The sequence below is a fragment of the Crocodylus porosus genome, unplaced genomic scaffold (genome assembly GCF_001723895.1).
Source record: "Crocodylus porosus isolate Cpor-Errol unplaced genomic scaffold, CroPor_comp1, whole genome shotgun sequence".
NCBI lineage: Eukaryota > Metazoa > Chordata > Crocodylia > Crocodylidae > Crocodylus > Crocodylus porosus.
The window spans coordinates 923,148-937,005 of NW_017728886.1; the positions used below are offsets into that span (position 1 = coordinate 923,148).

Consider the following 13,858-nt stretch of genomic DNA (forward strand, 5'->3'; position numbering starts at 1 on the left):
GGCGCGGCGCAAGGACGGCGGACCCACGGGCAAGTTCTGGGAGAGCCCCGACACCGTGTCGCAGCTGGACTCGGCGCGCGTCTGGCTCGGCAAGCACTACAAGAAGGTGTGGGCTGAGGGGGATGGGGTGCTTCTTGGGGGTCGCTTGCTGTGGGCTGAGGAAAGCTGCAAGCCCTCCCGTAATTTGGGGGGTCGTTACATGCTCATCGGGGGATTAGGGCAACAATAGCGAAGAAAACGGGGGTGGGAGCAAGGGGCGAAACGAGGGCAGTGAGGGGGGACGCGGCCAATGTCTGCTCGCCCGCCAACGAGTCCGAGGAGCCAGTGGTGAAAGGGCCCCGTGAAACGGCCAGAGATGCAAATGCATGAAGGACAGAAAAACATCTCCACGGCCCCTGGCCACAGCCTCCTTCCTGGGCAGAGGAGTCTCTTGTGTAGTTGCTGACTGGGTGAGATCAGAGGTCCATCTTGCTCAGGGTCCCCTGTCATTTGGACCCCTCAGGTGGCAAAAGGGTCAGTGTCATGCAGTGGTGATCGGGCCTGGGGCACCGCGCAGGATTGCAGGGCTGTTTTCCTGCCCCTGGTCTGTCCGTGCAATCAGGTAGTGTCCACCAGCTCCTTGGACATGTTCAAGGGCGAGTGGATGCCGTGTGGTTTGCGCTGCTCAGTGTCCCCCTCCCCCCCTTGCTACATTACTTTTGTCTCTTAGTTGTCCCAAGTAATCAGTGACATGCCCTCGGTGGCCCCCCTCATTGGGCAGGGCTTATAGCTGGACTTGGTGGACTTCGGCCCATGTTCCAAAACGGGATCTGGAAGGCCGGTGTCACGCCACAGCAATGCACATGCTGGCAGGGAGAGTGACCAGGGGTTGTTTGTGCTGTTGCTGTCCCACTCGCAGCCTCCAGCACTTACAGGTGTAGGATGTTCTGATTCAGAGGCTGTGCCCCTTGCTCCGCTGCTCAATAGTGATGGATGACCCTTTCTTCCAAGAACATATCCAGTCCCTTTCTATGTCTGGCTAAACTGTCAGCTTCCACTGCAGCTGGTGGCAATGATTTTCACAGCTGCCTGATGCAGCTCTGGTTGCTCTTTTTCTCACACCTTTTCTTTTATGTGCTCCTTTGTGTCCCCACCAAGTCCTGGGACTTCCTGGTTGACCTCCTGGCTCTGGCCTAGCTGGCCATCTGCTAGACCAGGGAGGAGGCTGTGGCCAGAGGAGCCTGGGTGAGTGTGGGGCTGTCTTCCTTTTACTCTTCTGCTCGTGTCTCTGGGCAGTTTTGCTGGTCAAAGTCCACAGGCTCGTTCAGGGGCAGTGGGCGCTGGCTGGTGTGCTCTGCTTGGTGTCCCTATCTGGCTCCCTTGTTATTAACTTGCTGCTTCACTGCCTTTCCTGTTTCCTTATGATTTGTCTGAAGAAACTTGGTGATGTGTCTTTAGTGGTCTCCATTATTAAGGTGGGGGGAAACTGTAATTTCCTTGGTGGGCCATAGCCCATAATCCCCCCTGGCACAGCAAAGAGGCCTGTCTCCAACAATGGGAGAAATGGATGCCGGAGGGAAAGCATTGAACCAGATATCTCTAGAGTGATGTATCCCCTATTCACTACCCTCCCTGGATTCACCATTATCGGGTTGGAGATGCTGGGGGAAATATTTTCAACCCTTCAGTTCAGCAACTATTAATAGATCTATCTTCCATGAGTTTGCCTAGTCCTTTTATTGAATCTGGCTATACTGTCTGCTTCTGCCACCTGCTGTGGCAATGAATTCCATGTATTAACTACATGTCCCATCAGGTTTTCCTTCATCCCTTGCCTCAAGTTGCATGTGGAGTTTCAAAATGTTTTTAGACACTTGGTTAGCTAGTCTCTAGGTACATCTCTATCTTGTCTTCTGCCTGACTTCTCACTAATTACTACCTGAAGGCCTGGGTACACTTGAGAGGAGCATCATCTGGAGTAGGAGAGGTGTGTTTTCCTTCCTAGCTATCCCAGCCCCTCAAGCTAATGCCTTTAAATGGATGAGTTTTTTTCTTTCCCAATTAAGAGCATTTGTGCCTGCCCCCTCGCTGTCAAGCTTTTCCCAAGCTTCACTGACTAATGCAGCTCTTGCTAATTCACTGCCACCCACAGGATGCTGGATTGCAGCTGTGGAAACTAACAGCGCTCCTCAGTTCTCGTTCTCCTCACAGGGGAGGCCCTCCATCCATTGTTCTGCAGACTGAAGGCAGCAGTTCTTGGTTATATTCTGTTCCCGCTGGGAAGATTGATAATAAACATGCTTCATGTTTTTCTTTCCTCCTAAGTCTTAATAGGATTTGTTTGGAGAAGATCTTGGTTTGGGCAAGTGAATTTTGAAAGCCCTATATAGTGGAAAGGCTAATAATGTAGGATTTGGGAGAAGTCCTAAAAATCTGCATTTCTTTTGGCCAGAAAAGGAATGAATGTATGCATAGACTTTAAAATGAGGAAACAAGAATTTTGGGTGGAAAAGTTTCCTTCCTTAAATAAACTTGACAAAAAAAGTTACTAAAGGTAGTTATTTATAACAAGTTAGTCTAACACGTCAATCTTAGTCTTACTCTTAGTGGCAGAATATTTCACTATCTTTAGTGGACACAACAAAGATAACGTAGGCTTCTCAATGGAATATCTCATGTCTGCTTGCTTAAGTGTGGCCTGTGGAGATACCAAATTACGAACAAAATGGTAGGAACAAAAACAACCCTGTTTTATTCATGATCTGTGTGTAAACATCTTTTTTATGTGTCTTAGATTTCTGCTGTGCATTTGAGACTAGTAAAGAATCCTTCATTTTTAATTGCAAGGGAACATGAAACTGTTTGACATGTATGGGGGGCTGTCTGTGTGTGTCGGAGGTCTAGTCCTATTGCTGTCTGCCCATTCTAGTTGAGGTTCTAAATCTTTATGCGATCCGTACTGAGATGCTTTATCCAGCATGCCTTTTTTTTTTGGAAAAGATGAGAGAGAAAATACCATGTTACTTAGAAACCTGCATTCAAATGAGATTAAATATGGAGTAATTAGATTCTCCTTTATTTTGTGGTCATATCCTCAGGGCTCTATTTGAGTAAATTGTTGCAGTTTTGTTTATATAACTATTTTTTTCTGTTAAAGTGCCTCTAGTCACTTATGATGGGCCATTACTCATTCTGCTCAAAGTGCTTTCTTACAGTTTTGGGTAGCCCTTAATTTCTAGCGTACGTCTTCTGTATGTAACATCCAGTGCCACTGATGCCAAATAAGTGGATAACTGTGGTCATATTGTTCTAGCCCCTAGGCACGGCTTTTAGGAGTTTTAAGCTCCTCTAGCTTTAATTACAGTCTGTGAGTGTTTAGTGCTTCTGAAAGTCAGACTCATGTCTTGAGAAACACTGACGGATGGGATGATGGGGATCTGTAAAGACAGCTGGGGAAAAGCCTGGCATGATGCCTCAGAAGAAATGAGCCAGGGTAGTGGGTGTGTGAGGTCTGACCAGTGTTGTGCTATCCAACCAGTGTATGTACTGGGCAGTACTTGGTTCTGAGTGAGATACCAAGGTGTATCGGAGATTTTACTGCTATAACATGCTTTGTCAGTAACCTCCTTTTTAATGTTTTAGCTTTATGGGCAAAGGGCTTGGTGCTGTTGGAAACATTGCATTGATGACCACCGAGCTGCCTGCCGTCTAGTTACAAAACAATTATGGCTTAAACATCAGTGGTGCCAGTTGAGCCCGCACATTTTCACTGATTTGACTCCACCCTGACCTGGAAGGGTTTTCCATGCTACTTCAGTTCTTGGCAGCTGTGTAAATAGCCCTTGTAATGATGGCTTCTTGGAAATGGGCACCTGGTCTAAAACCACTAAGTTGTTTACTCAGACCAGTCCCAGGTGGCTTATGAGAGAAACTGGTCTGAAGCCAATGCAGAGGTGACCACAACTGGATCATTGTGTTACTGTGTGCCTTCTCCCTTGGCTGACTTCAGTCTGACTTATGTCTTTAAAAACATGAAAAACAAGCATGTATGGCCTAACTGTAGGTAACTTGGTTCCTCTGATTTAGATTAAATCCATGAGTCTAGGTGATTTGTTTTTGGGGAAAGTGAGTGCTCCTGCATTTCAGAGCTACAACATGTGACCATAAGGGGCATCATTTAAGGATAACAGCAGTCTTAAAATTGGGCTTCCTTGGATTTTGTATTCAAGTGAGCACTAACATATCTACAAAGGTTTTACAACCTAGTTGTACTAGTATAGCTGACTAGTGGGATATTATTTATGTGGGATTTCTTTTGCTGACACAGTGAACCCTCACCCTGGAAATATGTAATCTGTAATAACAGAAAGACTTGCCAGTGGAGGTTGTTTCTAAATTGGGGGAAGGGAAGATGTGGGGGTGGGCGTAGCACCATGGATGTTCGGGTAGCCTGTCATACACCTGACAAAGCTAGGCTGGCAAAACTTGTAGTGTAGACCTAGCCTTCATTAGGCTACACTGATATATCGGTCCATTTTGGATTGGCACCAATAAAAGGGAAATTGACATTATTAGCAATGGGGTTTTTTTGGCCCATGTAGCTGATAATGTCACTGATAAAGTCACCAATTAAATGCCATGTGCATGCGCGCAGCCGCCACGCATGCAGCCAGGAGTGCAGATGGGCAGCTTGGAGAGCAGGGTTTGGCTGGTAACTCTGGCGTGGGTGGGGGGCAGATTGAGGCCCCCAAGGTAAGGTAGGGAGTGGGGCTAGGGCAGGGCAGGCGCTGCCCAGCGGGGGTGGAGCAGGGAATGGGATGGAGCTGCTGGGGATGGCCCTCACTGTTGTACGCATCCCCAGGGGAAGCATGGGGACATGTGCCCCCCAGATTTGCTTGCGAAGCGAAGGAAAGCTGCCCGCTGCAGGCTGGGAGCTGTTCCAGTTTCTTCCTAGTGGGGGCTGAGCCAGGGCTGCACTTGGAGTGGGCAGGGGCAGCTATAGTGAACTTTGGGGTGGCTATAGCCCAACCTCCCAGCGGCATCACTGCATGGTCTGCCTGCCCTAAGTACAGTCCCGGCCCAGTTCCCCCCCCAGCTGGGAAGAGGCTGGCACAGCCCCCAAGCCCACAGCGGGCAGCCTGCCCTTGCTCTGCATGCAAATCCAAGGGGTACATGCTTCCCCCGGGGGTATGCGCAGTGGCAGGAGCTGCCCCCCCTTTCCTCTTCCACTGCGTCCCCTAGATGAGCCACCCGCAGCTCCGTCCTGCACCTCATCCTGGCTGGGCAGTGCCTGCCCCAGCCCCACATCTTCCCTCAGTGTGGGGACCCTATTATGCCCCCCCATGACTCTTCCCTTTCCCACACCCCTTCCCCCTCCACAGACTTACCTGCTGGACGCTGCTCTCCAAGCTGCTCTGCTACATATCAGCTATCGGATCAGTATCAGCTGATGTGGCTGGTTAATAATTGGCCATTGGTATCGGCCAAAAAAGTCTTTACCAATGCACCCCTAGCCTTCATTTTTGCACGTTAGTTTTTCCTGTTGTGCCAACAGCTTGGCACATGCACTCTGTCCCAGCTTGAGAATCTTATTCTAAAACTTCCTCTATTGTATTTTCTTCTCCATAGGTTCATTGTGGCTGTCTACCTGTTTTAGAGAGTGGGAGCCTTGTCAGCTTTATTGTTGATGTCCCCAAAACAGATTAAACTGGGTTATAAGAATCTGTTTGGATTAATAGTGCAGGTTAATGCCCCTTTGGTACTGCCTTCCAGTACAAAACCCCCGTGGGGTGTACACAAGGGTGGGAGCCTGATCCTTACCTGTCCTTGTGGGGGGCGAGCTGCCAGCAGGCCGAGTGGTCCCTGAGCTGTGTGAGAGCCACCCAGGCAGCACCTGGCTGGCCTGGGCAGTCCTGGTGGGTGCCACAGTCATGGAGGGAAGCACTGCCGCCCCGGCAGCTGTGGAGGGAAGCACTGGGCCTCCACACAGCTCAGGCAGGCTCTGGGGAGAAAAAAAAAATCAGGCTTGCTGCTTTTTTTTTTTTTTCCTTCAGTGGAGCCTGCCTGCGTGGGCTGCCGCTGGGTCCCTGAGCTGCGTGGGACCCGCATGTTGGTTTCCAGTGTTGCCCTGTGGGGTCAGGCCAACCCTCAGGAGCTGAATATTACGCTGTTAGACAGGAGGGTGTGACACAATTGCACATATACAAACACACAAATCAATTAGGTACACACCCACACACACACACACCCCCACCAGCTCAGGCACATACACATCCAAACCAGCCTAGGCACATGCATACCTATCACCAATTCAAGCACATACACTATACACCCCAAAAGTTAGACAAAAGTCAATTGTCCATACCCACACACTCAGTACACATATACAGATCACTAATTCATATATACACACACTAATTCACCAGTTCACACACATACAGCCCACCTACACATAGGTAAGTTCCTAACTTGGATGGCAAGGTGTGTATGTGTGTGCTTGGGGTACCTGGGATACTTGGGGGAAGGTTAAGTTGAGAGAGAGAGAGTTAAAGTGTAGGGAGTGAAAGTTGCCAGAACTGAGATTAGAACTGGTGGACTAGAGAAGCTGGCTGAGGAATTGAGGCTTAGGGTTACTTAAGGTAGATTGGGGCTGGAAACTGAGGCAGACAGCTGAGTTATTGGGGGGTGAGGGGTGCAGATAAGTGGTGGCAAGGAGGAGACAGCCAGGAAAGAGAGAGAGGCAGAAACCTGGGAGCTTGTGGGCTGGAAACAGGCTGACATCTTAGAGACTGGGGGGGCAGATAGGTGGTGTCAAGGAGGAAACAGTCCAGAAACAGACAAAAACCCGACTCGGGGTTTCAGAATAACAGGATTATTAGACAACACACTACACGGCCCCATGAAGTTATTGGTGTACGCACAATGGCACAATGGCAGCAGGAGAAAGAGACTCAGTGGGAGGGTTGGAGTCTAGGTGGGGAAGAGAAGCAGAGTCCAAGTCCTTGGTTGAAGAGGGGGTAGGGAGTGATAGCTACTTATCCAGGCTGGAAAGGGGTCCTTGTCCAGTAGGTGTTGTCCAGAGGGGGGTTGCCAGCAGGGCCTCTGGGTGGATAGATGGTGTGGCATGGTGTTGGTTCAGATGGAGAGGGTGTCCCAAGGAGTTAGTCTTTACTACCCCTTTTATGGGGCAGACTACCTCTGATCCTATGGGGAGGGCCTGTCCAGGCAAGGTCAGTCCTGTTCCCAGGGCTCCAGGTGTTCTTACTGAGCATGTTCAGCCCTGGTGCAATGGTGGGTTGCCTCATCTTTCGTTTCTTGAATGCTGAGGGTGGTTCCAAGGGCTGGGTCGTTGGTCCAGGTATTGGTGTTGATGGTTTCGTAATTCAGAAGCAGCTATTTTTAGACCTACTGCCATTGTCTTTCAAGCACCCTCATTCATCCCCATTCATTCAGGAACCAAGTTACATAGGAGGGGTAGGTACGAGTCATGGGTTACACAACCGGGCCTGGGGACAGGATGGAGACTTGACAAAATGGAAACTTGATACGACTTATGCTAACTTACATATGTAGGCCTAAATCATATAGCAACAGTAATATAGAACAGTAAAAATCAATATAAACGTAATTATTATAAAATATAAAGGAGGAGAAAAAACAAAACAAACACAACTTGCTACCAAAATAAAATGGTGAAGCTTATTCTGTCTTAGCTCACTTATACTTATCTATAGGAAATAGAGAGGGAAAGAAAAAGTCAGAAATGGTTAGGGAAGGGGAGGGAATGCATTTTAAAAGAAAAAAAAAAAAGAAAAACTGGGGGTTTTGCTACACCAGCGCCCTGTGCACTGTTGCATGTTGTTGGGTAGCAAACTAAAACACCTTGGAGGTGTTTTATCTTGCTAAGTACAAAAGTCACTTAAAGGGGAGTATGCTGCCTTCTGTGCTAACTGCAACGCCATTAAAGCAGTGCAAAAGGGCATTTAAGCCACTTTAAAGGCCATTTTTGTGGTGTGTACAAAGGCCCTTAAAGTCTTCCCTTTGGTTTATTGAAGTGTCTTATCCTTATCAAAGGCGGGGGGGGGTGCTGAAGTGTGGCTGTGCTCAAAATAAAACAGCAAGACAGTGATAGCCCAAAATAATATCTGGGAGTGTTGATGCTAGTTATCTCAAAGAGTGTGATTCCTTAGTTACTACTAAGGAATAAATGTAACAGGGAGGAGTTGGTTGAAAATGAGAAGTTGGACGGTAACTTGGGTGACAGCAGGGTGAATAAAAATCAAGAATTTTTTTAAATTAAAAATTGGTTTTTATTTAAAATCAGATTTTTTTTATCTAATTGTTTATTTTTTAAGATGCTTTTAAAAAGAAAACTATATAAAGACTTATAGCTTAAGATATGTTAAAGTTCAAAGATGTGCTCATGGAATAGCAATTATAACTTTTAATTGTATACTATTTGAGACAATATATTTATGCAGCCTTTTTAGAAAAGTTTTATAAATGGGTCACAAAAAGCCGTGGACTATATTAGGGGCCCAATCTTATGGGGTTCCCACAGGCTCCTCTATAGATTAGTAAAGATTAAAGCAAACCACTCTACCCAGTGGGACTCGGTGCTCAGTCTAGAAGATCCCATTAAGCATCTCTGTGATGCTGAGTTTCAGTTCTCAAACTGCACATTTGTGTTTCCAGAGATCACATCCTTGTTAACAGCAGTATGTGGAGATGAGAGATAACAGACCTGATCAGCCCTCTAGTCTGTAAGTTTGTGTACACAGTCAAGCCCTTGCCTCTCTCTAAAAGTGCAGAGTTTCAAGAACATAAATGAATAAAGGATATTGAACAACAAGAATGCATTTTTTTTTTTTATGGAAAACAGTGATTCAATTGAGGCTTTCTGACCAGTTTTTTAAATTGATTTGATTTAAATCAAATCCACCTGGGTGATAGTGATGACAAAATGAAAGAGTTCAAAATCCCAAGGGCAGAAAGGAAGGAGAGCACCAGGAAAGGTCACTGGACTTGGGAAACTGGTGGGCAGGATCCCCTGGGAGGCAAGTCTGAGCTGGGGAAGGAACCCAGGAGGGTTGGCTGCACATCAAGGAGACTCTTTTAAAGGTGCAAGAGCAAGCTGTCCTGGTGTGGTTGAAGAGTGGGAAGTGCGACAGGAGACCAGTCTGGATAGAGAGCAGTCTGTTCAGTGAGTCCAACCTCAGAAAGGAATCCCTACAAAAAGGGAAACTCGGTTGTAGTACTAAGAAAGAGGACGAGCATCATACGGGTGTGCAAGGACTATTAGAAGGCTAAGGCACAGTTTGAGATGCAGCTGGCCAGGGATGTCAGGCAAAACAAGGATTTTCCAAGTAAGAGGAAGACCAGAGGAACCAGAGGTCCCTTAGGGAATACAGGAGGGAATAAGGGCCTTTGTACACACCACAAAAATGGCCTTTAAAGTGGCTTAAATGCCCTTTTGCACTGCTTTAATGGTGTTGCAGTTAGCACAGAAGGCAGCATATTCCCTCCTATATTTAATGCCCTTTTTTACTTCAGTCTTCACCAATAGGGGTAATTAGCCGGTGATGAGTGCAAATGGCAGCAAAGGTAGGGAAGGAGGCAGACAGCCTACAGTGATGACTGAATAGGTTAGGGATTGCTTAGAGAAGCTAGGTGCTCTCAAGTTATTAGGGCTGAATGGGATGCCCTTGAGGGTACTGAAGGAAGTGATTTTGGAGCCATTGGCTCAATGTCTAGAGAGGGTAGATCAAGTAGGGTTCCCCAGATCTTGGCTCATATTCAACAGTGGACCATAAGTTTAATATGAACCAACAGCCTGGTCTTGTAAAAATAGCCAGCAGCACCCTGGGTTGTATTAACAGGAGTGTCGCTTGCAAATCAAGGGAAGTGATGCTTTTCTGTTCAGCACTGGGGAGAACTTCCTTTAGTTATTTGAACACTTATCAAATCCCCACTCAGTCTCTCTCTTCTCCAGACCAAATAACCCTAATTCTTTCAACTTTTCCCCATAAGTCTTGTTTCATATGCACTGCTCTCCGCTGGACACTTTCTAATCTGTCCACATCCTTCTTGAAGTGGGGGGGCCCAAAACCGGACATTGTACTCCAGAGAAGTTGTGGAATCTCCATCCTTGGAAGTTTTCAAGAGCAGGTTGGACAGACACTTGGCTGGGATACTCTACCCTCCTATGACAAATTTCACTCCTCAAAGCATATGCAAACATTTAGGTACATTCTCATGTGGGCATTTTTCTGAAGGGGTAGGAGGTGTGTTGTTGTTTTTTAAAAAGTGATAAACTAGGAAAAATTTCTCTTATGTTTTCAAATGTTTGTGTGCACTTTGGAAAGCGCCAATATACACTTTGTTGCAAGTGCTGTAAGTAAGCAGTGTCATTTGAAGAAAGAAATATGGACTGGGGCACAGATATTGTCAAGTCAGGTCTTAGTTTGGTCACTCATGCTCTATGCTCCTATTTCCACACCTGTAGAGGACTTTGAGGATTTGGTCACATGCTCAGTGCTTTAAAATCAAAGTGTTTTATCAAATGAAGAAAATAGCTAATATAGACACAATTTGTCAGATGAATAAATGTATAAAAGGTTTCACAAAGGGATAAAACTATAAGCAGGCAAAAGCAATGGTGGCAGAATGGATCTTTGTGAAATGGGTTTTCATGATTACAGAGCCTGTTGTGTTATTCAGCAAGGCTTCTAGAGGGGTGATTCTCAACCATTGAGGGCCACAAGATCCTTTTAAGGGTGTCGCACCATGTTAGCATTGTTGGGTGTGCAAACACTTATGCTTGATTCACAAGATAAACCCAGAGATTTCAAAAAGAAATCCAGGGTGTCAAACTGATTCTGAAATTGTGTGGGCTTCCTGAGCCTTTGCAACATGAGACTTGCTGTTTTCATAATCCAAAAATGAGTGACATGAAGAGCTGATATTTTCCAGGGGGTTCCTTGAGCCTAATGAGGCTGAGAGCTCCTGTTGTAGATAAATGAATGCACTCTACATACCTTGGGAGGGATGGAGAGCATGCACAAACTGGCTGCTTGCTATTTTCCACGTTCAGTTCGAGAGGAAAGGGGTGTGTGCTGATGGATGCATGCAAGCTGCTGTAGAAACTGGTTGGTCTGTAATCAGATGTGCCAGCTTTTGTTTTATGGGTATGTATGGCCAAGTTGTGCTGCTTGAATGTTCAACAGTAAAGCTTTCTTGATAAACATAATTCTGTTTTTTGATTTATATTTTCATGTGACATTTTACACTCCAGGTTCATACACTTCCATTACATTAATATTAATCTAAATATTCCCATTACTATTACTACTAACTAAATGTATAGAAAGGTAATATGCACATTAATTCGAGGATGACTTTGTTCATCATGATGATGAACATATCTTACATTTGACAGTTCAGAAAACTTTGCAAAGTCAGCCAAAATAGAGCACCTTTCTTTGCTCTGCAAAGTTGGCTCCCTTTCCTGGGAGATGCAAGTAGGGTTGTTCTTTCTGATTTATCACATCCAACAAATGGTGAAGTAAAGGAGTTCAGCCGTAAATCTTATGAGTGTAAATTCCCAAAGCAGCAATTTGTCTGTTACCTTCACCCTCTTACAACCATATGCACATAAAATAACACGCCTTTGTATACAGTTTATGGTGATAAATGAATTTGTGTCATGTGTGAAATGATTGACTTGTTCAGTTTGTATTGGGAAGCTGTCAACATAAAAATGCCACAGTTAACACCTCTGCCAAAAAAAAAAAAAAAAGAGGCAAGAGATGAACAGGGTAGGAAGCACTTACCTCTTCATTCCTGAATGTATTTCCAGGCCCTTTTTGGCATATGTGGTGAGACAGCCTGGGGAGCATTACACTGCCACCTGTTTATTTTTTTGATTAAGACTTTAATGTCTGGATATGTCAACCTGGCTCCCACAAGAAGTACTAAAATAACTTAATTTCTCTGAGTGTTCTTTACTGTAAACTTACGAAGAAATCCATGCCTTTTATAGCATCCTTTGCAGCCTACACGGTACTTTGTTTTAGAGTTTAGACTAGGGATTAATTTCCTAACTTAACAAATAACTTAAAGCCATCTCCCTCCTATGTCTAGATGTTCAGCATTTTTAGAAAGAACAGCAAATGTTGAAGTTTTGAGTGCAATGCAATAGTCTTGGCTTCATGAATTTTTCAAGGCACTGTAGAAATTGGGCTAAATGGATGTGGAGGAGGCAGGGGGAAGGAGGCATTTTTGATACCAAGTTGTTACTCACTAGAAAAAACCTGAGTGACTTCTCCTTATTGAACAGCTAATGTTATTAACTCCTCAAATTCTGCATGAGGAAGTAATGCCAATAACCTCATTTTACCTCGGAAGTTGTTTGCCCTGGGGATCAGGCTGCTGCCAGTAAGAAAGCCTTTTATTGTGGTCCCATGGACAGCTGTTGTTTTCTGTGCTACCTTTTATTGGACCAAATGTATAGTTGGGAGAGCATCCTACAGCTTTCCCAACTATGCAGATGGTCTGATAAAAGATATCACAGAAAATCCTTGCCTCTCAGACATTTCCTGGAGCATCCTGGCTGCAACACTCCCAACCCTACCTATTCTATGTATATGCACACATGCGTGTATATATGTGTGTGAGAGCCACATGCTGAAATATGTTGCTTGGGAAAAGCATCTGATTGTAGATTACTACAGAATTTAGAAATCTACTCTTCGGTCTGGTTTTCCTGTTTGTGCACAAACACCCTGAATGTTAATGAATAGACACTAGTGGGATTAACACGCAGTTCATCGTGCAATTCATTTAAGAAAGAAGGAGCCCATAGGTTGCATTAATGGGCGGTATATATGTGTAGGCTAGAATTAGTTTTGCAACTTTAATCTGATCTCTGTCTTTAAGTATTTAAACCTTATCTGTAACAAATTATTGAGTTCATTTAGCTAATTGTGCTCAAGGCAAGATCTTAGAATGTGTCTTAAAATAACCATTTATGCTTCATGTTTTTAAAGGAATAAAGCAAATAAGCAGAAATATAGATTTTGGTAGTGACTATATTTTTAAGATAGAAACCATAAAGTTAGCTGCTTTTCACCTATTATAGAAAGGTAGGTTCTTTAACAGTCCCTTTTTTCAGTGAATATGAAAACCAATAATAAACCAAAGACCACACACACACTTAATGGAGAAACTGGATAATAAATGATGCTCTGGAATTGGTTGGGATTGGTCAATGAATTGACAAATCAGTGCGTCTTCTTCCTCTCACCCATTTAGTATGTGTTTGTGTCTTTCAGTATGTCCAAGCAGATGCTCCTACCAATAAAACATTGGCTGGGCTGGTGGTGCAGCTGCTACAGTTCCAGGAAGATGCCTTTGGAAAACATGTCACCAATCCTGCCTTCACCAAACTTCCTGTAAGTATCAGAGTGTCATGAGTGTGCTGTGTTGACAGGTAGCTGTTTCTGTTCTTGTTCGTTCAGTACTTTTTGCTGTCAAATAGCGTGTTTCTACTGAATAGTAGACCTGTCTGCTTTAAGAGTCCTTACTATCTCTAACATAGGTAGCGTGATAAGATGTGGTGCTCCTCCTGTTATATCGGTTTTAAGCCTAAAATGTCCTTCGGTTTCTGTAGTGTTCAGCAGTTCACTTTAGAAATATAGGTGGACTTTGAATTTCAGCTGGCAGAGCAGTGCTTGTAAAAAATCAAATTTGAGGATGCAGCTCAAATTTGCCAGGGTTTTATTTCATTATAGATTTCATAGACATTAGGGCTGGAAGGGACCTCAGGAGATCATCGAGTCCAGCCCCCTGCCCAAAGGGCAGGAAGTCAGCTGGGGTCATA

General features: G+C 45.0%; 1 protein-coding gene across 1 annotated transcript in view; it reads left to right on the forward strand.

Annotated features, from left to right (window-relative positions):
* Nucleotide 1: 1 nt before the first annotated feature.
* Nucleotides 2-13,858, forward strand: part of SMARCC1 (SWI/SNF related, matrix associated, actin dependent regulator of chromatin subfamily c member 1) — a gene marked incomplete at its 5' end in the record, with an annotated part of 134,336 nt that continues 120,479 nt past the window's right edge. Inside the window, 2 exons of the mRNA XM_019536695.1 lie at nt 2-106; nt 13,311-13,430. Of these exons, the coding sequence (XP_019392240.1) occupies nt 2-106; nt 13,311-13,430 (225 nt within the window). The remainder of the gene's footprint in view (nt 107-13,310; nt 13,431-13,858) is intronic.